The 24754-nt window shown below is 43.5% G+C and overlaps 1 protein-coding gene across 3 annotated transcripts in view; it reads left to right on the top strand.

Moving 5' to 3' along the window:
* The window catches only part of LOC106611875 (inward rectifier potassium channel 16-like), an 85996-nt gene that overhangs the window by 52969 nt on the left and 8273 nt on the right, over window positions 1-24754 (top strand). The window contains exons 1-2 of one of the 3 annotated variants that reach the window (XM_045723457.2): window positions 13608-13805; window positions 18130-18213. The exons of 1 other annotated variant lie outside the window; for it this stretch is intronic. In XM_045723457.2, coding sequence (XP_045579413.1) covers window positions 18146-18213 — 68 coding nt within the window. In that variant the 5' untranslated portion in view covers window positions 13608-13805; window positions 18130-18145. Of the gene's footprint in view, window positions 1-13607; window positions 13806-18129; window positions 18214-24754 lie in introns of those variants that run through there. One more of the 3 variants, XM_014212502.3, reaches the window with a different exon arrangement.

The raw sequence follows: 24754 nt of genomic DNA, 5'->3' as shown, positions 1-24754 counted from the left end.
AAATGCCCCCATGCACAAAGTGAGGTCCATATAGAAATGGTTTGTAAAGATCGGTGTGGAAGAACATGACTGGCCAGCACAGAGCCCTGACCTCAACCTCATCAAACACCTTTGGGATGAATTGGAACGCGGACTGTGAGCCAAGCCTAAAAGCCCAACATCAGTACCCGATCTCACTAATGCTATTGTGGCTGAATGAAAGCAAGTCCCCGCAGAAATATTCCAACATCTAGTACAAAGCCTTCCAAGAATAGTGGAGGCTGTTATAGCAGCAAAGGGGGGACCAACTCCATATTAATGCCCATGATTTTGGAATGAGATGTTCAACAAGCAGGTGTCCACATATTATTGGTCATATAGTGTATTTATAACTAACCCAAAATAGTTAATCTGTGTCGTTTACAGCGGGATTAAATGATTAAACACAGTGGGCAGAACAAGCAAAGTGGAATTCAATCTTGCACTAAATTCAATCTTGCACTCCTACTAAACCTAGTGCACTGTGTTCGTAGCATATTATAGTTTTGGAAACAGAAAAATGTATTGAGATACGATGTTTCATCAATGAGAAAATGTGCAGAATGTCGGCACCGTTTCACCTAGTTCCATCCTCTCCCAATGCCTACAACTGGACTTCCTCTCACTACCATATTTGGTGGTGAGAAAAGATTCTAAATGGATGCTTCAGCTTTATAGCCTGTGTGACGTGTTTGGGTTACCCCTTCTGTCTGTGCCTGTATCTTTGTAGTGACTGGGTGTATTGACACACCATTCAAAGTGTAAATAATAACTTCACCATGCTCTACGGGATATTCAATGTCTGTTTATTTATTTTGCCCATCGACCAATAGGTGCCCTTGTTTGCGACCCAATTGAAAACCTCCATGGACTTTGTGTTTGAAATTCACTGCTCGACTGAGGAACCTTACAATTATCTGTATGTGTGGGGTACAGAGATGAGGTAGTCATTATAAAATTGTGTTAAACACCATTATTGCACACAGAGTGAGTCTAAGCAAATTATTATGTGAATTGTTTAGCATGTTTCTACTCCTGAACAAATGTGTTATTAATTTCCACATTATGGGGTATTGTGTGTAGGCCAGTGACAAACAATCTAAATGTAATCAATTTTACTGTCACCCCCTGATCTTTATAACCTGTCTTTGTGCTTATCCCCAGTGTATTTATACCTGTGTTCTCTGTTTGTCTGTTGCCAGTTCATTTTGTTCGTCAAACCTACCAGTGGTTTCCCCCTTGTGCCTGTCTGTTTCTACTTCCTGTTTTCTAGTTTTCCCGGTTTTGACCATTCTGCCTGCCCTGATCCTGCCTGCCGTTCTGTACCTTGTCACATCACACTGGATTATTGACCTCTGCCTGCCCTGACCCCGAGACTGCCTGCCGTTCTGTACCTTTTGGACTCTGATCTGGATTACTGACCTCTGCCAGTCCTTGATCTGTTGTTTTTTCTGCCCCCTGCTCGAGTAATACACTTTTGTTACTTCGACACTGCATCTGGGTCTTCCCTAAAACGTGATAGTACGAACTGGCCATGATTGACCCAGTAGACTCGGACCAGCTTCGCAACGCCATTTCCTCCCAATGAGCCACCATTGGAAGGCACGAGGAGTTGCTTCATGGTCTGATGGAAGGGTTCCAGACCTTGGCCGAATACCATGACCAAGCATTGAACGCATTGCTGGAGCAATTCCACGGGTTGTCTGTTAGGAAGCATACCATGACGGTAACCTCCCAGACCCTCAGTAAGCCGGCTGTTAGCAGCACTGCCTCCCCAGCCACCTCGGTTTCCCGGGAACCCCACTTACCTCCCCCGGAACACTTTGATGGAGAGTTGGGCACCTGCCGGGTGTTTCTCACTCTGTGTTCCTCATCATCAAGCTGCAGCCCCCCGCTTACCCCTCGGACTGCTCTAAGATAGCGTACCTCATCACGCTAATGTCCGGGAAGGGTCTTGTCTGGGTTACGACAGTATGGGAACAACAGTTGGCCATATGCTTCAGTCTGGAGGAGTTTGTGGAGGAGTACATCTAGACGTTCCGCTAGTGGAACACCTGCTCCAATATCCAATGATAGGCGTGGCGCGAATTACAAATTCCTCAAAAATCCAAAAACGTCAATTTTTCAAACATATGACTATTTTACACCATTTTAAAGACAAGACTCTCCTTTATCTAACCACACTGTCCGATTTCAAAAAGGCTTTACAGCGAAAACAAAACATTAGATTACGTCAGCAGAGTACCCAGCCAGAAATAATCAGACACCCATTTTTCAAGCTAGCATATAATGTCACAAAAAACAAAACCACAGCTAAATGCAGCACTAACCTTTGATGATCTTCATCAGATGACACGCCTAGGACATTATGTTATACAATACATGCATGTTTTGTTCAATCAAGTTCATATTTATATCAAAAACCAGCTTTTTACATTAGCATGTGACGTTCAGAACTAGCATTCCCACCGAACACTTCCGGTGAATTTACTAAATTGCTCACGATAAACGTTCACAAAAAACATAACCATTATAGATACAGAACTCCTTTATGCAATCGCGGTGTCCGATTTTAAAATAGCTTTTCGGTGAAAGCACATTTTGCAATATTCTGAGTAGATAGCCCGGCCATCATGGCTAGCTATTTTGACACCCACCAAGTTTGGTACTCTCCAAACTCAGATTTACTATAAGAAAAATTGGATTACCTTTGCTGTTCTTCGTCCGAATGCACTCCCAAGACTTCATCACCCAATGTTGTTTTGGTTCCAAATAATCCATAGTTATATCCAAATAGCGGCGTTTTGTTGTGCTTTCAAGACACTATCCGAAGGGTGACGCGCCCGGCGCGTATCGTGACAAAAAATGTCAAAATATTCCATTACCGTACTTCGAAGCATGTCAAACGCTGTTTAAAATCAATGTTTATGTGATTTTTCTCGTAAAAAAGCGATAATATTCCGACCGGGAGTCGTTGTTTTCGTTCAGACTGAAAATGTAAACATGGAGTCGTCTTGTGCACGGGCGCCCCAGTCTCATTGTTCTCAGATTGACCACTTACCAAATGCGCTACTGTTTTTCAGCCATGGCCTGCAAAGTCATCATTCAACGTTCTGGCGCCTTCTGAGAGCCTATGGGAGCGTTAGAAAATGTCACGTTACAGCAGAGATCCCCTGTTTTGGATAGAGATTGCAAAGAAGGCCAAGAAATGGTCAGACAGGGTACTTCCTGTACAGAATCTTCTCAGGTTTTGGCCTGCCATTTGAGTTCTGTTATACTCACAGACACCATTCAAACAGTTTTAGAAACTTTGGAGTGTTTTCTATCCAAAGCTAATAATTATATGCATTTTCTAGTTTCTGGGCAGGAGTAATAATCAGATTAAATCGGGTACGTTTTTTATCCGGCCGTGAAAATACTGCCCCCTATCCATAACAAGTTAAAGTACATTTTCGATGTTCCATTGTCCAGGAGAGAGGCCACCCGGAAGTTGCTTCAGCAAGACCCCTGCAGTGTGGCAGACTGCGGTGGCTTTCCGCACGTTGGCAGCTGAGAGTGCCTGGAACCCAGAAGCGCTGTTCGACATGTTCCTGCACGGAGTTTCGGAGGAAGTAAAGGACAAGCTTGCAGCCCGGGAACTACCGACGGATCTCGACTCGCTCATGCCATTTGACCATTCGGATCGATGGGCAGCTAAGGGAACGGAGGAATAAGAGGAGATTAGATTTCACTCGCCTGCCCAAGGATTCCACCTCACCTCCGAGGCATCCCGGAAGTCCCCGACGACTCCATTGCCAAAAGAACCCGAGGCTACCCGAGTTCCCCCGAGAGTCTATGAAGACTGCCGATTCACCTCTTTCCAAACAAATGCAACTAGGTAGAGCTAGGCTGTCCCCAGCCGAACGGCTATACAGGCTTCACACTAAGAGTTGCCTGTATTGCGGGACTACTGGTCATTTCGCCTCCACATGTCCACTAAAATACCAGGCTCACCGATAGGAGCGAGTGTACTGGTGGGCCATACAGATAACTTTTCCTCTCCCCATACTCACACCCATTTTCATACCTTTTCGCTGTGAACCAATCGAAATCTCTCTGGGTACTCATTGACTCTGGGGCCAATGAGAGCTTTATGGATGCTACCCTGGCATCCGAGCTGGGCATGCCCACTCAGCCCCTCTCCATTCCCATGGATGTTAGAGTGCTGGACGGGCGCTCTATAGGCCGGGTCACCCACAATACCACCCCCATCCACCTACGTGTGTCAGGGTACCACAACGAGATGATCCAATTCCTGCTCATTAAGTCTCTTCAGGTTCCCGTGGTATTGTGATTCTCTTGGCTCCAGCAACACGATCCCCTTATTGACAGATCAGCTGGTGCCATCATGGGCTGGAGCCCGTTCTGCAATGATCATTGCCTGAAGTCAGCGGGACATCTTCCTGGGGGCTCGAAAGTTGCCCCAGACCTCTCCGCCATTCCTGCGGCATACCAGGACCTCCGAGAGGTGTTCAATAAGGCCCGGGCCACTTCGCTTCCACCGCAACGATCCTATGACTGTGGGATTGACCATCTCTCAGGCACCTCTCCTCCCCGAGGACGACTGTACTCTCTGTCGGGTCCGGAGACCAAGGCTATGGAGACCTAAATTGAGGACTCCCTAGCTGCAGGGTTCATCCATCCTTCTGCCTCCCCCGCCGGCTCAGGGTTCTTCTTTTTGGGGAAGAAGGACAAAACCCTGCGCCTGTGCATCGACTACTGGGGCTTCAACTACATCATGGTGAAGAACCGCTACCCTCTACCACTCATCTCTTCGGCCTTCGAGCACCTCCAGGGGGCCACCGTGTTCTCCAAGCTGGACCTACTGAACACCTACCACCTGGTGCGGACACAGGAAGGGGACGAGTGGAAGTCTTCCTTCAACGCGGCTAGCAGTCACCACGAGTATCTGGTCATGCCATTTGGCCTTACCAACTCACCATCTGTGTTCCAGGCTCTGGTTAATGATGGTCTCCACATCCGACGCATACCTCATCTTCTCCTGCTCTGCCCAAAGAAACGTGCTCCATGTCCGACATATTCTCCAATGCCTCCTGGAGAACTAGCTTTTTCTGTAAGCAGAGAAATGTAAATCCCATCGCTCCACTATCCCCTTCCTGGGTTACTTCATCACTGCAGGGAGTGTATAGATGGATCCCGGGAAGGTGAAAGCAATGGGAGTGCCCCCAGCCTACGTCCAGGGTGCAGCTGCAACCATTCCTGGGATTCACCAACTTTTATCGCCGCTTTATCCAGGGTTACAGTGCTCTGGCTTCCCTCCTGTCTGCACTCACCTCTTCAAGGTTCCGTTCACGTGGTCCCCAGCTGCTGACCGGGTGTTCCGGGATCTCAAACATTGTTTCACCACAGCTCCCATCTTGGTTCATCCTGAACCGTCCCGCCAGTTCCTGGTGGAGGCTGATGCTTCGGATGTCGGAGTGGGGGCTGTCCTGTCCCAGCATTCTGCCATGAACCTCAAGCTACATCCCTGCACGTTCTTCTCCCATCGCCTCAATGCCATGGAAAGGAACTACGATGTGGAGAATTGTGAGCTTCTCATGGTGAAGATGGCGTTGGATGAGTGGAGGCACTGGCTGGAGGAGGCTGAACATCTTTTCATTATGTGGACCGACCACAAGAACCTGGAATATCTTTGCACTGCCAAGCTTCTCAATTCCAGGCAAGCTATCTGGGCCCTGCTTTTCACCTTGTTCAACTTCTCCCTCTCATACTGACCGGCATCCAAGAATGTCAAGCCGGATATGCTGTAACACCACTATAGCCCCATGGCTACTACCCCGGAACCCGAGATCATCCTCCCCACCTTGTGCCTGGCGATGGCCCTCAGCTGGGGAATAGGGAAGCAGGTTCGTGAGGCATAGCGTTCCCTGCCACCCGGGCTCCCTTCCGACCCTGGCCTTTGTGCAACAATGCTTTTGGTGGCCTACCATGGTTCCTGACATCTTCGCGTTCGTTGCCGCATGCATGATCTGTGCGCAGAACAAGACTCCTCTGCAAGCTCCGGCTGGTCTCCTTCAACCTCTGCCTGTCCCTCACCGTCCCTGTTCTCACATATCCCTGGACTTTGTCATGGGTCTCCCCCCGTCTAATGGCAAAACCACCATCCTGACAGTAGATTCCTCTCCCCAAGCTACCCTCTGCCAAAGAGACTGCCCAGCTCATGGTGCAGCATGTCTTCAGGATCCATGGACTCCCAGTGGACATGGTCTCTGACCAGGGTCCTCAAATCTCATCCCAGTTCTGGAAGGCGTTCTGCACACTCATTGGGTCATCAGCCAGCCTGTCCTCCGGGTTCCATCCCCAGTCCAACTGTCAGTCGGAGCGAGCCAAACAAGACCTGGAGACAACTCTTGGCTGCCTGGTCTCCGCCAACACCATATAGAGCCAGCAACTACTGTGGGTCGAATACGCCCGCAACACTCTTCCTTGCTCTGCCACGGGTCTCTCGCCCTTTGAGTGTTCCAAGGGGTATAAGCACCTGCTCTTTCCTGAGCAAGAGGTCGGCATACCTTCGGCCCAGATGTTTGTCCACCGCTGTCGTTGTACCTGGAAGAGAGCCCTGTCGGCCCTTTTCAAGACCACCTCCAGGTATCGGCGACAAGCGGACCGCCACCAGACTCCGGCCCCCCGGTATTGTCTCGGGCAGAAAGTATGGCTGAATTTTGTCGCAGGGACAATTGTTTCGCAATTTAAACAATTCCCCATGTTTTATGGGAATGTTCTTTTGCCCAAATAGTTTGGAAAAAAATACAATTGTTTTTTTATTTTTAAAAACATTGCTTATGAAGGGGTAGCCAAATTTGAACTAAAAATTTTGGAAAAGGTGCAATTATTAGAATTAGTGACTCTGGTGTCCCTTATCAAGACAAAACTTTGGGAGGCCAGATGTGGTGCGCTCAATGACACTCAAGTGGTCACCGACGGGATTGGTTCAATTTATAAAACAGGACATTTGAAAAAGAATACAATTCGAAAGCGTGGCTGCTGCCACTCTAACCTGGTGGTCCCAGCGCACATGACCCACGTGGAGTTCCAGGTCTCCGGCAGCCTCTGGAACTGCCAGTCTGCGGCCAACAAGGCAGAGTTCATCTCAGCCTATGCTACCCTCCAGTCCCTCGACTTCTAGGCACTGACGGAAACATGGATTACCACAGAAAACACTGCTACTCCTACTGCTCTCTCCTCGTCCGACCACGTGTTCTCGCACACCCTGAGAGCATCTGGTCAGCGGGGTGGTGGCACTGGAATCCTCATCTCTCCCAAGTGGACATTTTCTCTTTCTACCCTGACCCATCTGTCTATCTCCTCATTTGAATTCCATGCTGTCACAATCACTAGCCCATTCAAGCTTAACATCCTTACCATTTATCGCCCTCCAGGTTCCCTTGGAGAGTTCATCAATGAGCTTGACGCCTTGATAAGTTCCTTTCCTGAGGATGGCTCACCCCTCACAGTTCTGGGTGACTTTAACCTGTTAGGGCTAGGGGGCAGCATTTGCACGTCTGGATAAAAAAAATGTACCCGATTTAATCTGGTTACTAATCCTACCCAGTAACTAGAATATGCATATACTTATTATATATGGATAGAAAACACTCTAAAGTTTCTAAAACTGTTTGAATGGTGTCTGTGAGTATAACAGAACTCATTTGGCAGGCAAAACCCTGAGACATTTTCTGACAGGAAGTGGATACCTGATGTGTTGTATTACCTTTAAACCTATCCCATTGAAAAACACAGGGGCTGAGGAATATTTTGGCACTTCCTATTGCTTCCACTAGATGTCACCAGCCTTTACAAAGTGTTTTGAGTCTTCTGGAGGGAGATCTGACCGAACAAGAGCCATGGAACGATGATGTCCCATTAGACACCTGGCGCGCGAGTTCATGTTGGGTACCCTCGTTCCAATACGTTATAAAAGAGTATGCATTCGTCCACCTTGAATATTATTCATGTTCTGGTTAAAAAAGGCCCTAATGATTTATGCTATACAATGTTTGACATGTTTGAACGAACGTAAATATATTTTTTCCCCTCGTTCATGACGAGAAGTCCGGCTGGCTTAGATCATGTGCTAACAAGACGGAGATTTTTGGACATAAATGATGAGCTTTTTTGAACAAAACTACATTCGTTATGGACCTGTGATACCTGGAAGTGACATCTGATGAAGAGAATCAAAGGTAATGGATTATTTACATAGTATTTTCGATTTTAGATCTCCCCAACATGACGTCTAGTCTGTATCGCAACGCGTATTTTTCTGGGCGCAGTGCTCAGATTATTGCAAAGTGTGATTTCCCAGTAAGGTTATTTTTAAATCTGGCAAGTTGATTGCGTTCAAGAGATGTAAATCTATAATTCTTTAAATGACAATATAATATTTTACCAATGTTTTCTAATTTTAATTATTTAATTTGTGACGCTGACTTGACTGCCGGTTATTGGAGGGAAACGATTTCCTCAACATCAATGCCATAGTAAAACGCTGTTTTTGGATATAAATATGAACTTGATAGAACTAAAAATGCATGCATTGTCTAACATAATGTCCTAGGAGTGTCATCTGATGGAGATTGTAAAAGGTTAGTGCATCATTTTAGCTGGTTTTATGGTTTTGGTGACCCTGTCTTTGACTTGACAAAACATTACACACAACTCTTGTAAATGTACTGTCCTAACATACTCTAAATTTATGCTTTCGCCGTAAAACCTTTTTGAAATCGTAAAACGTGGTTAGATTAAGGAGATGTTTATCTTTCAAAGGGTGTAAAATAGTTGTATGTTTGAAAAATTTGAATTTTGACATTTATTTGGATTCAAATTTGCCGCTCTTGAAATGCACCTGCTGTTGATGGAGTGCACCACGGGTGGCACGCTAGCGTCCCACCTAGCCCATAGAGGTTAAACCCCTACAACTCATCCAGAACGCCGCAGCCCGTCTGGTGTTCAACCTTCCCAAGTTCTCTCACGTCACCCCACTCCTCCGCACACTCCACTGGCTTCCAGTTGAAGCTCGCATCTGCTACCAGACCATGGTGCTTGCCTACAGAGCTGTGAAGGGAACGGCACCTCCGTACCTTCAGGCTCTGATCAGGCCCTACACCCAAACAAGGGCACTGCGTTCATCCACCTCTGGCCTGCTGGCCCCCCTACCTCTGCGGAAGCACAGTTCCCGCTCAGCCCAGTCAAAACTGTTCGCTGCTCTGGCACCCCAATGGTGGAACAAGCTCCCTCACGACGCCAGGACAGCAGAGTCAATCACCACCTTCCGTAGACACCTGAAACCCCACTTCTTTAAGGAATACCTGGGATAGGATATAGTAATCCTTCTAACCCCCCACCCCCCCAAAAAAGGATATAGATGTACTATTGTAAAGTGGTTGTTCCACTGGATATCATAAGGTGAATGCACCAATTTGTAAGTCGCTCTGGATAAGAGCATCTGCTAAATTACATAAATGTAAATGTAAAAATAGATAAGTGGGGCATCATGTCAGTCAAGAATAGATGGAAAGGGGTATTCCCTTCATTGTAAACGGTTTCTATAGTATATATACTGCTCAAAAAAATAAAGGGAACACTTAAACAACACATCCTGGATCTGAATGAAATAAATAATCTTATTAAATACTTTCTTCTTTACATAGTTGAATGTGCTGACAACAAAATCACACAAAAATAATCAATAGAAATCCAATTTATCAACCCATGGAGGTCTGGATTTGGAGTCACACTCAAAATTAAAGTGGAAAACCACACTACAGGCTGATCCAACTTTGATGTAATGTCCTTAAAACAAGTCAAAATGAGGCTCAGTAGTGTGTGTGGCCTCCACGTGCCTGTATGACCTCCCTACAACGCCTGGGCATGCTCCTGATGAGGTGGCGGATGGTCTCCTGAGGGATCTCCTCCCAGACCTGGTCTAAAGCATCCGCCAACTCTTGGACAGTCTGTGGTGCAACGTGGCGTTGGTGGATGGAGCGAGACATGATGTCCCAGATGTGCTCAATTGGATCAGGTCTGGGGAACGGGCGGGCCAGTCCATAGCATCAATGCCATCCTCTTGCAGGAACTGCTGACACACTCCAGCCACATGAGGTCTAGCATTGTCTTGCATTAGGAGGAACCCAGGGCCAACCACACCAGCATATGGTCTCACAAGGGGTATGAGGATCTCATCTCGGTACCTAATGGCAGTCAGGCTACCTCTGGCGAGCACATGTAGGGCTGTGTGGCCCCCCAAAGAAATGCCACCCCACACCATGACTGACCCACCGCCAAACCGGTCATGCTGGAGGATGTTGCAGGCAGCAGAACGTTCTCCACGGCGTCTCCAGACTCTGTCACGTGCTCAGTATGAACCTGCTTTCATCTGTGAAGAGCACAGAGCGCCAGTGGCGAATTTGCCAATCTTGGTGTTCTCTGGCAAATGCCAAACGTTCTGCACGGTGTTGGGCTGTAAGCACAACCCCCACCTGTGGACGTCGGGCCCGCATACCACCCTCATGGAGTCTGTTTCTGACCGTTTGAGCAGACACATGCACATTTGTGGCCTGCTGGAGGTCATTTTCCAGAGCTCTGGCAGTGCTCCTCCTGCTCCTCCTTGCACAAAGGCGGAGGTAGCGGTCCTGCTGCTGGGTTGTTGCCCTCCTATGGCCTCCTCCACGTCTCCTGATGTACTGGCCTGTCTCCTGGTAGCGCCTCCATGCTCTGGACACTACGCTGACAGACACAGCAAACCTTCTTGCCACAGCTCGCATTGATGTGCCATCCTGGATGAGCTGCACTACCTGAGCCACTTATGTGGGTTGTAGACTCCGTCTCATGCTACCACTAGAGTGAAAGCACCGCCAGCATTCAAAAGTGACCAAAACATCAGCCAGGAAGCATAATAACTGAGAAGTGGTCTGTGGTTACCACCTGCAGAACCACTCCTTTATTGGGGGTGTCTTGCTAATTGCCTATAATTTCCACCTGTTGTCTATACCATTTGCACAACAGCATGTGAAATGTATTGTCAATCAGTGTTGCTTCCTAAGTGGACAGTTTGATTTCACAGAAGTGTGATTGACTTGGAGTTACATTGTGTTGTTTAAGTGTTCCCTTTATTTTTTTGAGCAGTGTATATCATTGTATTCCGTAGGTAAAATTGAGGTGTAGGCTGGGCCTTTGTACATATTTGATAAGCACTAAGGTTTATTTGGAGTTCACTTTGGCATATGTGTATGTTTTTATTTGTGAGTTGTTTGTATTCTTTTTGGAGATTATTGGAGGCATGCTGGTCTTGAATGTAGGCCTATAATGCTGGTCAGGTTCCACAGAACAGCACTTTTTTGAGGAGTTTTATTTTTGTATTGTTACGGTGCTCTTTAATACTGTTTTTATGAATCCATGTTGTGTACAACGTAATGCACTGAATTTGTAATTGTATTTGAATGTGAAATGAAAATAAAAAATATTTTTCCCCAAAAATAATAATAATAATTAGTTCCTCAAGAGGCTAGGTTGTTAAACGTGTGTGTGTCTGACTATACATTTGTTTTTATTTCTGTTGGGTTTTTCTTTCAAGTTTAGTTTCAGTTAGGTTTTAGATATAAAAACATTTACATTTTGCTTTTATGTTATGTCAATTCAATTTGAGTGTTAAGTGACAGAAAGATGTCTATGTGTGGGAGGCTAGAAGCCGTTTATGTGTTTTTTTTTTGGGGGGGGGGGGGTTGTCACTTCTTGCCATAGTGGGGCAATAATGCATAAGGTGATGAGTCAGGTCATGAGTTATGTTTAAAGGTAGACTCAGCGAGAATACTTGGATGCACAAAGTAAACAGTAGTGGGTCAATTTCCGTAACAACCAGAGGGGTATACTAAGATACAAGCTAGATCTACTCAGGATTTTCTAAAGCTAGCCAACTAAAGTTAGCTTCACATTCCAGCTTAGGCTTCATCTGTATTATTCCGGTGATATTTCCCATCTGCCTGCCGTTAGCAGTTACAAGCCTGCTAGTGTTAGAGTGGCTAGTCGAATGTCAAACTCTTCACTGAGACAATGCTGCAACATCAATCCATGCCACATTTTCATTTGTGATGAAATGAAAATGAAAGAAAAGTTATCTTGCAAATTCAGAAGGCTATGATGTGAAATAGGCTTTATTTTATTACTTATCGTTACTGCCATCAATGCACAAGCACCTTTTCTCCCACTCCTATCGATAAAATAATTGTATTAACACATATAAAAGTGTTTCAACTGCATTCTGTCATTACAAAATATGATATGTATTTTAACATTACTATTTTTTAACACACAAAAAAAAAAAATGATTATTGGAAAACCCAATGTAGATCTAACTTGATTCATAGTATAACCCTCTGGCTAAAAGGTGAACCACATTTGTGGTACCAGTTATCCCTAGTTGAACTAAGAGTTGATCAAAGTTACCTCACTAACTACTCAAACTACATTCGTAGTATAAGGCTCAAGAGACTTGAAGCGTGAGGCTAAACTTCTTCATTGTTTTGGTCCTGTAGCTACCACTTGTAGCAGAGTGAAGCGCTCCCGTGCACATGTGCAGATACTCTGTGTGACAGCAAAGTATTGCATCATGCTCATCTCAATGGGTGCGTTCAAGCAGACCACTTTTGTCAAGTTTATGGTCACCGCCTTTCAAAGTCTGTAGCATTCTGCGGATAAACATTTTCAGACTTGCCGACTGCATGAAGTTTACAAAAATGATGTGATCAAAGGTCACAAAGTTTTGACTGCAGTCGACTGCAAGTTTCTGCAGTTGCTCCTCAATGACTTCATCCTGCAGCCATCGCCTGCAATGTGGGGGAATCTTTTGTCAACAAATAATCAGGGTGTTTTTGTTTGACCCACCCAAACGTGACCAAAGACATGACTGAAACAGGAACCAATTTGCCATGATTTATGTGTACAGTGGATATATTCAAATAAATTTGAGGCTCTCTCTCACTGATTTATTTTATTAAAATATTATGATTTCAGTTTGTGAGTATGTGATATGGGGGTGAGAAATGTCTATTTCAACATTAAAAATAACATGTTTTATAAACAATGGCAACACTGCCATTTGATCTGAGCCTTGGTGTTAGAAAACAACATTAGTGTCCAACTTTCAGCTGTCATAGATGCACCTCCCCCGACTTCATTCCTTGACTTTTGTCTCCAGTCGGCTGCTTTAGCCTTAGCACTCAAACACGCCCAATATCTGCTGTTCTGCTCATGGCAAATTCATTTCACTGAGTCTATCTTTATATGATGAAGTCACTGTGACCAACCAGATTCAGAAGCTTGAATACCCCATTAGAATAAAAAAATGCTTGAAAACCCCATCAGATTTTTGCCCCCCCCCCAATTTTTTTTCAAAATAATTCATGGTTTTTCTTTCATTTAATTTTGTTTTGGAGTCAAACATAATAGTTTCAGTATAGTTTTAGTTTTTCAAACAGATTTGTTATTTTATTTCAGTTTACTAAATCGTTTTTTGAATGATTTGTTTTTAGTTTACTATAATAACCTTGACACACACATGCGCACACACCTTAGGGGAGGTGTTATTCTTTACTTTGTGCAGCTACAGGTGGGTTGATTCATTCTTGCAGGCACGGACGTTGTTGCACCTGTGCCAGTCTCTGCTCTGGTAGCAGTCTCACTCACAGGTAGACGGACTCCGGACACTGATTCATCAACTACTTTTGTAACAGGTATGAAACAACCATGCATTCTCTCTCTCTTTCTCGTTTTAGTCCCATACGAAAAAAATACATGTCAATATATTTAACGTCACATAAATAAATACTTGAGATACATTTGCATCTTTGCTAATATGATATTCCAGAAATGCATGGCTATGACATCTAGTCTACAGTGTGGCCAAAGTGGTTCCTAATACGACTTCTTAAATCAGCCATGAATCCCCCTTGTGACATGGGGAATGGAAGCTTGTTGTGTGCAACAGGGAGGGGCAATTTAATGCAAGATTCCCAAAACGTTTAATTATTTAAACATTTCTGGCCTGTCTATCTATGGGTAACAGGGTTGAAATGTTATGCTTAACCTGCTCAGTTTTTCACCACAAAACACCAGAAAATGGCCAAAAAGATTATAATCAGCTCACCTGCTTTTACACTATGATTTGACTGTCAGATGTTCAATGTTTCTTTTGAAATAAATATTTAAACCATTTTAGAAGGAGAGTTCAGTTCACGTAACAGGTTTGACCTTAAAATGAGGGAGGGACAGACATAAATGAATTACTAATCACATTAAATAAATAACAATCTTCAGAATTAACTTTGTCAAAGCAACAAAATAACTTGGGCTTTACAATGATGTTGAAAACTTAAGAGCATTTAATAAAATAAATATATTATAATGTTTTATTGTCACATACACCGGGTAGGTGCAGTGAAATGTGTTGTTTTACAGGGTCAGCCATAGTAGTACGGCGCCCCTGGAGCAAATTAGGGTTACGTGCCTTGCTCAAGGGCACATAGGCAGCTTTTTCACCTTGTCGGCTTGGGTATTTGAACCAGTGACCAATGTTCTAACAGCTAGGCTACCTGCCGCCCTATTTTGGGGGGTTAGTGAATTCAAATCTTCCTAGAAGTCAGAGAGTGTGCACGGAGGGACACGTCAAAATGCTGCATTTCTTTGCACTTTAGCATGTCTTTATTCATATTGAAAATCCGATGTATTGAATTGTTCATGTGGTCTATATTAAAGGGCACTTAATTTCATATAATAGTGTCAATTAAATATTGGTGTCATGTATCTGTGCTTTACTACTTTTTCACCAAGAAAGCAAATCTATACACAGATTAGTGCTTGTGTTTGTTGGGTGTCAACATTTTGTTTTCATATTTAAGTGTTGAGACACAACAACTAAGTAAGGCTAAAGTGTAAACTGACAACTAGGATCTGACAGCTAAGATCTGCTGACAACAACAACAAAGGAAAACCTGAGAGAGAACATGTTGTAATCTAAGCTATTTAATTACAGACCTACCATGCATGACTGGTTTTACAAAAAAGGGTAGTTGTCAAGGGTGATAGGTAAAGTTTTTTGATCAAACATCTTCCTTTGAACTTTTATTCAAGGTTAAAATCTATAGTAAGTATCAGAATATCTGCCCCTACATGTTGTTGCATTTCTGAGATGTCAAAAAAACAAGACAGACAGAAGATAAGTAAACAGAATTATTACATCAAGGTACAGTCAGTATTTTGTCTGAATGTCTAGAAAGGTGTAAACAAATATTTATGTAAATACCTCTCTGGGTGAATGACAGTAATTGCCATTTGTTTGTTTGTCACTAAACCACAGGAAAGACTTTGCTTTATGAATACGGGTCTTGCACGCCTAGTAATATGATGTTCTAGAATGCTCTAGATTGCCTGGCCTCAGAGGAACTGAAGGTTAAAAGGGGTGACAGAGGGCCCAGGGCAGAACAGGGGGCTGGGGCCACCTGCGTGAAGTACACCGTTCTGTGCCAGTGAACCCTGGATGGAGTGGCAGAATGTTATTAGTTGAATATTAAGTGAGCATGTAATGGAGTTGTAAGCAAGGGCCCTGAGCGGTACAGGAAATAAACCCTGTTTGTTGGCCAAAGTGTTTCCCCTTGTTTTATCCCTCTAGTCCAGTTGTCCCTGAATCGGTGACACGCAGCTGTGTGCCATTGTGGAACAATGGCTAACCTAGCCTGGTCCCCAAATCTTGCCATTGGTGTGACAATGACCGTAGGAGTTGGCAGGAAACCACAAACAGATCTGAGATGAGGCTTGAGCTAAGCTTTATGCTATGATTCCCTGTCCTGCTCGCTTAGGATCTGTGTTAGAGGAAAGTTTACTATAGGGCATAGCCTGCTTTGCTTTGGCTGTGTGTACTTTATGTAGGTGTCAAGTCAGCTGTGCTGTTTTGTACACAGAAGGCATAAGTTCCAGCAACAGGCTAGAGGCTAAATTGCAGGTGAATTGTGCAGGCATTGGGTGCAGTAAGGCAAAGGTTTTCAGCACAAACATGCATTCTGTAAGGGCACCAGCTTTGCGGAATATTACTGCACACATGCAAGCGATGTGTGTGCGCTGTGCACAGCAAGGACAATCAGAGATTAATGGAGAAAATAGGTACACAAAATAAGAAAAAAAATGGTTTCAATATATTTAACATCACATAAAAAAAATGTTTTTGTAACATTTGCATCTAATGCCTTAAAATGTCTTCCAGAGATGCATACAGCACCTTCAGAAAGTATTCATACCCCTTGACTTATTCGACATTTTATGTTACAGCCTGAATTCGAAATATATATATTTTTAATTCACCCACACAATACCCCATAATGTGAAAACAACATGTTTTTTGAAATTTTTTATAATTTATTGAAAATGAAATCTCATTTACATAAGTATTGACAACCCTGAGTCAATACTTTGTAGAAGCTCCTTTGGCGGCGATTACAGCTTTGAGTTGTCTTGTGTATGTCTGTATCAGCTTTGAGTTGTCTTGTGTATGTCTGTTACAGCTTTGCACATGCGGATTTTGGGATTTTCGCCCAATTTTACTTGCAGATTTTGTCAAGTTCTATTAAGTTAAATGGGGAGCGGCGGTGAACAGCAATATTGAATTTTAAAAGCCTGCTATATGAAATGAAGTGCCCTTCAATATAGACCACAGGGAGAATTCAATTAATCAGATTTTCAATATAATTAAATACTTGCTAAAGTGCCAAAATTCAGCATTTTGAAATGTCCCTCCGTTCACCCTCTGTGACTTCTAAGATAATGTTAAACCACTAACCCCCCAAAATACTTTCCACAGATTTTCAATGGGATTCAAATCTATGCTTTGGCTGGGCCACTCAAGAACTTTCACATTCTTGTTCTGACATGGTGTTTTGAATTCAGGCCAAATAGTAAAATGTTTGTCTCATCAGACCACAGAATCTTTTGCCTTGTGTTCTCAATCTTTCACGTGCCTTTTCGTAAAACTCCAGGCGTGCTGTCATGCAGGGGCGGAAATCCCGGGGGGGACGGGGGGGGACACGACCCCCCCATCCTGGGAAAAATATGATTTGTCCCCCCCAATATATCACTGAAACATAACTATGTAATTTAAATAATATTAATAATACGCAATGAAAGCAATTGTGCTGATTATAGACACTTAATAGCGCGTTTTTAAGTTTCAAAAGATTGCGACCCCCCGCCCTTTGCCTCACAATGGTTTGATCCACTGCCAGTTCCTTAGTTTGCACGTAACTGCCGTGAGGTTCATCCAGTCAATCGCGCACACACACACTAGCTGAATATGCAGAGCTAGCGCGCAAATATTAACTATTAAGCTAGCTAGTACCTATTCCATTTATGTGGCGTCATCAAAGATGGAATCAGCATGCAGATGATGTAAGTTAGTGCTTCAAAGTCCCTGTGATAAGGTTAGCGATAAACTGAAGTCCAAACTGAACAAAACTACACTCTCTTCTACCATTGTCTTAAATATATTTAATGGTCTCGTTGCAAAAGCTAAATTTATTTCACCTTTATTTAACCCGGGTAGCAAAGATTATAGCAAACACCACTGAAACTGAATTGGTGCTCGCTAGCTTTGCAAATTCAGCTATTGTTGGAAGCCAGCCAATATGAAACAAACTATTAAAATTACAAAAGGTTGCAGCATATGTTGTGTAAATGGTGAACTCATACAGCTGTCAACTCTTGTCATTTTAATCCGTTTCACATTTGCTAGCTACCTTTTAGATCGAAGCCCAAATAGAATGATTGAAGATGATAGAAGCCCATCTCCTACTGTAAATAACCTACACACTGTGTGTGTAGCCAGCCAGCCAGCCAGGTAGAAAAATGGCAGAAAATGGCAGAAAAATAAAAGACGGACATCAGAGTATTTTTCAATACACCAAAACGCATAGTAAGAACCCTAGTAGCCTAATATCTCAAAGACTAGTTGATAAAATGTTCATAAGAAAGAAATGAAATTCTAATGGAAATGTTTCACAATGATGTCATTAGGCAGAGCAGGCAACAGATGGCACACAGACAGCAGAGTTGGGGACAGATATGCAGGGACAGACTGGCAGAGACAGGGAGTCTCAGGTAAGTTTGTTGAGTCTTTGTTTGGCAACATTATGAAAGGTTCTCAATTTTTTTTACTTGTAAAATAGGAACATAATTGGAAAATGCCATGGATACCCCCACTCTCAACTTAAACTGGTGACTGAACTAAGATTTGTTAAAGGCAATGGTATTGCTGTTCTGATTAGTTGTGTAGTTTTGGGTACCGGTAGTTAGGAGTACGGCAAACACCTTATTTCTTTGGTTCCTCAATATACATTTACCATATTACAATGTAGGCTATGTGTTACAGCACTACTTTTGGTGTCCCCCTCAGGAATTGCTCTTGAGAAAATGTAATGTAATTGTCCCCTCCAAAGTGGATATCAGATTTTCGCCCCTGCTGTCATGTGCCTTTTTCTCAGAAGTGGCTTCTGTCTGGCCACTCCCCCATATATCCCAGATTGGTGAAGTGCTTTAGAGACTGTTGTACTTCTGGCAGGTTCTCCCATCTCAGCCAATGAACTCTGTAGTTCTGTCAGAGTGATCATTGTGTTCTTGGTCATCTAAAAGCAACTACATTTGTTGGTCTTTACAATTATTGTAAAAACTTTGAGTATTTTGGGGGATTAGTGGGTTAACATTTTCCTAGAAGTCACAGAGGGTGAATGGAGGGACATTTGAAAATGCAGAAATTTGGCACTTTAGCAAGTCTTCATTCATATTGAAAATCTGAGTTATTGAATTCTCCCTGTGGTCTGCACTAAAGGGGATTTCATATAACAGGCTTTTAAAATGCAATATTGGTGCATAATTTCTACTTAACATATCAAAGGAATTCAAAAGGCACTAATTTCGAGGAATGACCCAGTACAGGTTAAGTTCTACCCATTGGATGTTGGTTGCAATGCTTTTGTCAAATTGATATATGCATGTGAAAATATATTCTAAAGTACATTCTTTAATGTATTTCAGAATTTACTGTATTTTGAAATAAAAGAACAATTCATTCTGATGCATATAACATATATTATGATATACATTATATATATTTTTTTAAATAAGTTATTTGGCCAATTCTAAGTCCCGAACAGTAATTCGTATTCCCATGTAAAATAGCCTTTTCAGTCACGGAAATATCACACATATTTGTTTTGGTTTGAAATGTTCCAAATTCTCTCATGGTTAACTCTCAGGAAGTCTGAAAACACAGGCTAAGTGGGCGGGGAACTTATATTCAGGAACTCACCTTGACTGACAGTTCTTTGAAACACCTTCGTCAAGCAACTTGGAAGCAGTGAGCAGTGTTGCAGTAAAATCATCTCAAGCAAATTTGGTGGCACACAATACAACTCAAACACTGAAATTGCATTAATTTTTTGCATATACATCTGCTGTTTGGCATGTCTCTTGTGATGCATTTCACAGCAGCACTGACAGATGTGTTGACATGACAACTGCATCAGAGTTTTTTCTCCTTATGGGTGGTGTGGAGAACAACGCCTTTCTGTGTCTAAGGATAACCCTGAGACACGATGCTCTCTCTCTCTCTGTGTGTGTGTGTGTGTCTCCCTATACCTGTGGCCTAAAGCAACTACAGTTATGTTGTGAGTGGTGTATATGTCCACAAGGACAACTGGGCTATTTCAGCTGTAAATGCATTATATATTTGTCACGGGCGTTGTAAGGATTGGACCAAAATGCAGCGGGAGTGTGTATACTCATCTTTTTATTAGGCAAAAAGAAGGAAAAACAAAACAAAACACACGTATACAAAAACAACGACGATAAACAGTCCTGTAAGGCTTACAGCTATACAAAGAACAACTACCCACAAAAACCCCCATGAAAAACACCCCTACTAAATAGGACCTTCAATTAGAGGCAACGAGGAACAGCTGCCTTCAATTGAAGGTCAAAACAATAAACCCGACATAGAAATAGAAAAAATAGAACATAGAAATACAAAACATAGAACACAACCCAAAAACCTCGACAACACAAAACAAACACACCCCTGCCACGTCCTGACCAAACTACAATAACAAATAACCCCTTATACCGGTCAGGACGTGACAGTACCCCCTCAAAGGTGCAGACCCCGGAAGCACCTCACACAAAACATAAACACACTAAAAAATAAACCCCAAAACAAAAAAAATTATCCTAACTAAAGGGAGGGAAGGGAGGGTGGCCACCGTCACCAACGGTTGTTGTGCTACACCCCCCCCTCCCCAACCTCCTACTACAGAGGTGGCTCAGGCTCCGGCCTTACTCCCCAACCTAACCTGTCCACCCCCGCTAAATGCTTATTATATTTTACCCCTCCTGAAGTCTCTGGGATATGGCGCATCGCTGAAGACCTCGGGCTGATGCGCGTCGCTGGAGACCTCGGGCTGATGCGCGTCGCTGGAGACCTCGGACTGGAGGGCCAACTCTGGGAGCTCTGGACGGGGCACTGTTGCTGGAAGCTCTGGACGGGGCACTGTTGCCGGAAGCTCTGGACGGGGACTGCGCACTGTAGGCCTGATGCGTGGGGCTGACTTAGGAGGCGCCAGACTAGGGACACGCACCACAGGGCTAGTGCAAGGAGCAGGAGCAGGACGAGTTGGACTGGGCTGACGCACTGGAGGACTGGCGCGTGGGGCTGGTGCTGGAGGTACCAGACTGGAGACACTCACCCCAAGGCTAGTTCGAGGAGCGGGAACAGGACGTACTAGACTGGGCTGACGCACTGGAGGCCTGGTGCGTGGTGCTGGCTTTGGAGGTGCCAGACTAGAGACACGCACCTCAGGGCTAGTGCGAGGAGCAGGAACTGGATACACCGGGCCTGCACAACCCGTCCTGGCTGGATGGTAATAGTAGCCCTGCACGAGCGGAGTGCTGGCACTGGGCGAACTGGGCTGTGCAGAGGCCTGATGGCTGCCGTGCGTAGAGCAGGCATAGGGTAGCCTGGGCCTAGGAGGCGCACTGGTGGCCAGATGTGCTGCGCAGGCATCCTCCTTCCAGGCTGGATGCCCACTCCAGCACGACACTTGCGAGGGTGTGGGATCGCTCGCACCGGACTGTGCGTGCGCATGGGCGAGATCGTGCGTACTTCCGCATACATCGGTGCTCTCCTCTCCACACGCTCCCCATAATAAGCATGGGGAGTTGGCTTAGGGCTCACCCTTGGCCCAGCCAAACTACCCGTGTGCCCCCCCCAAAAAAAAAATAATATTGGGGGTGCCTCTCAGGCTTCCTTGCTAGCCGGGACCCAGCATAGCGTTCTCTGTCCTCTCCAGCCTTCCTCCATGGTCCTTCTCCCGCTAGTATCTGCTCCCAAGTCTCCTTATAACTCTGCTGCTGCTCCTTCCTCTGCTGCTTGGTCCGTTTGTGGTGGGTAGTTCTGTCACGGGCGTCGTAAGGATTGGACCAAAATGCAGCGGGAGTGTGTATACTCATCTTCTTTTTATTAGGCAGAAAGAAGGAAAACCAAAACAAAACACATGTATACAAAAACAACGACGATAAACAGTCCTGTAAGGCTTACAGCTATACAAGAACAACTACCCACAAAAACCCCATGAAAAACACTCCTACTAAATAGGACCTTCAATTAGAGGCAACGAGGAACAGCTGCCTCCAATTGAAGGTCAAAACAATAAACTCGACATAGAAATAGAGAAAATAGAAAATAGAACATAGAAATACAAAACATAGAACACAACCCAAAAACCCCGACAACACAAAACAAACACACCCCTGCCACGTCCTGACCAAACTACAATAACAAATAACCCCTTATACTGGTCAGGACGTGACAATATTATTCTATAATATTATTATTATGTTATATATAGACTTACTGTATGTGATCTCTGATATAATCTAATTAACATGAACAGAAATATAAACCTACTTGACAAATATCAGGCATTGTATATGGATGGTACTCTACTCGGCCTCTGTGGAAATACCCTATTATGACGCTTCATAGAGAACAGTTCAAACTGGATAGAAATCAAAGAGAAAGTGTGAAACTTACTGTAATCTGACCACATGGTATCTTGATTCAATTAAACTGAAATGAAGACCTTTATTGTGGTGCATAGGCTACTCATGTTTTATTGCCTATTTTTCACCAGTGTGCTGTAGATTCCTTCCTATATTCCTAGCTTCATCATTAAACATGTTTTCAAATGCAGTACTACACTTGTTTTAATAGATTTAGATGAATAAACAGATTTTACTCATTGAAATCTATTTGTATGAAACTATCAACATTAGGAGGGAATAAAACACTCAGGGGCACGTTGGATCTTTGATGCTTTTATGAGATAAACACCCACATGAGACAAGATAGAATTATCCTTATTAAACTTAATGCATTTTAAGGTTCAAAGCCGGGAGATGAACAAAACATTACCAGGGACTTGGTGCCTGTTAACATATTTGAAGGGGGCTGTTGTGAACTTCTTTCCTTGTTCACCATATTGTCCTGGGAGGAGTGGGCCTTAATTAAGCGATATTGAACCTGACTGAGGCCTGCATCCCAAATTGCATCCTATTTCCTGTATAGAGCACTACTTTTGACCAGGGCCCATTTGAACAATGGAAAAAGGCTCTGATCAAAAGTAGTGCACTATATAGGGAATAGGGTTCATTTAAGACGACTAATGGGTAATGTAGGTTGATATAATAAGGGCTGATCGCTACATAGCGTAGCTGGGGCTAAGAGCCTCTGCTTTTCGTGCACTGTGTGTACACAGCTCACAACTGTCTTATTAACAGTGAGTTTATAACAGTAAAAAATACTTTTCGTCATAAAGCACTTTCAACCTAATTTACTACACAGTATGTTGTGTTAAGTCCATTTGGATTTGTGTGTTTTGTTTTCCGTTAGAACATCTTGACCATAGTCAGTGTAAATATGTGTTGCTTTAGGCAAAATACATAGAATATACTGCTGTGATTAAGAGTTTTATGACCAGTGAAATGTGATTAAAATGAGCGTTATTATACCGTATAACAGTCTAACAGAAGGAGGATTAACTTTCAAAAGGAGACAGTTATGGTAATGTGAAGATGATGCACAGACATACAGTAGGAGTTTCCATTCAATAATATATTATTGTCAGAATTATAACATTGTGGTTTCCAAAATCATAATGTTTTGTTTCCTTCTTTCATTTAAAGATATTTACATTTTGGAGAAGAACGGGTTACAGAAAGTTAGTAGAACCTTTTTTCTGTATAACCTTATATTCTGGCAATGGGGGCTACATTTTTAGCGAAGAGGAAGCTACATCTTTTGCCAGGAGGAAGCAGAGTTTGAGACCATAAAGTCTGGTTGACTCAGATAGGCGAAGAAGAGGAGTGATTGCGCTCGGACGGAAAAAGAGAGAATGCTTTCAGTGGTGTGTGTGTTTGAGTAGGGAGGATGCTCTCAGTGGTTTGGCTGTGATGGAGCCTTCTTCTGCCCGTGATCGTTCCAGTTTCCACATGAATTCTTCTCCTCAGCCTCAGTCTAACCTAGACCAATTCAGTCCTGTGGTGCTTCCTTTACTGGCTTGTAGACAACACAACACTTTTGACTCCACCCAAATAAAAGTCACTTCAACAGAGGGCCATGCACTGCCTTGCATGCACAACCTCATCCATCATGCATTTCGAGTTACAGGTTTAAGATGATTACAGAATTATTTGTCCAAGTACACTGCAAAATCGAATTACCGTTGAATTTGTAATCTGAAAGTAATACTATCCAACCACTGGCACCTGACTCAAAACGTGTATTTTTGCTGGTTCTACAAACAATCAACATGTCACAAAATTTAAACCACCCTAGTTACTGTAAGTGTTACATGTTTCTCCTTAGGTGACCTTGGTAAGACAAAGATATAAGTTACAGGAAGCCCTGTGAGTGGCAGGGCAATAGAAACAAACTGCAGTAGGGAAAAATACACCTCTGCATAATCATGCCACATGATACTTCCAAGTAGCTGAAAACACCACAGAAAATGAATGGGGCCAACAGGGTCTGTTGCCATGGGTTTTTGCATCTCTAGGCAACTGCCTCATTATGATAAACGGTATTGACACAGTGCATGGAGGCAGGAAAAAAGGGAATCATAGATGGTAAACATTCCCAGATTAAAATTTAAAATAGCAGCAAAGTGCACCATGGGAGAAAAGACAAAATATGAAGAAAACTGCTTCCATGAAATTATGAACAACCAGCTGTGGAAAAAAGTAGGCAATAAAGTGTCTGCCACTCCCTTCCTCTCTCTCTTTCCCCTTGTCAATTTGCCTTGTCTCAAAGTTTTCACTGTCAACAAAAAAGCGTCCTTAGCTTTCTTCTCTCGATCACTAATGCACTAATCACTAACGCATGTACACTGAACAAAAATATAAACGCAACATGTAAAATGTTGGTCCCGTGTTTCATGAGCTGAAATAAAAGATGCAAGAAAAAAAAGCTTATTTCTCAAAAATGTTGTGCACAAATTTGTTTACAACACTGGTAGTGAGCATTTTTCCTTTGCCAAGATAATGCATCCACCTGACAGGTGTGGCATATCAAGAAGCTGATTAAACGGCA

Source organism: Salmo salar, chromosome 01 (genome assembly GCF_965601325.2).
Source record: "Salmo salar chromosome 01, fSalSal1, whole genome shotgun sequence".
NCBI classification, from domain to species: domain Eukaryota; kingdom Metazoa; phylum Chordata; class Actinopteri; order Salmoniformes; family Salmonidae; genus Salmo; species Salmo salar.
The sequence above is the reverse complement of the archived record's forward strand: the minus strand, read 5'-3'. Positions and strand labels throughout refer to the sequence as shown.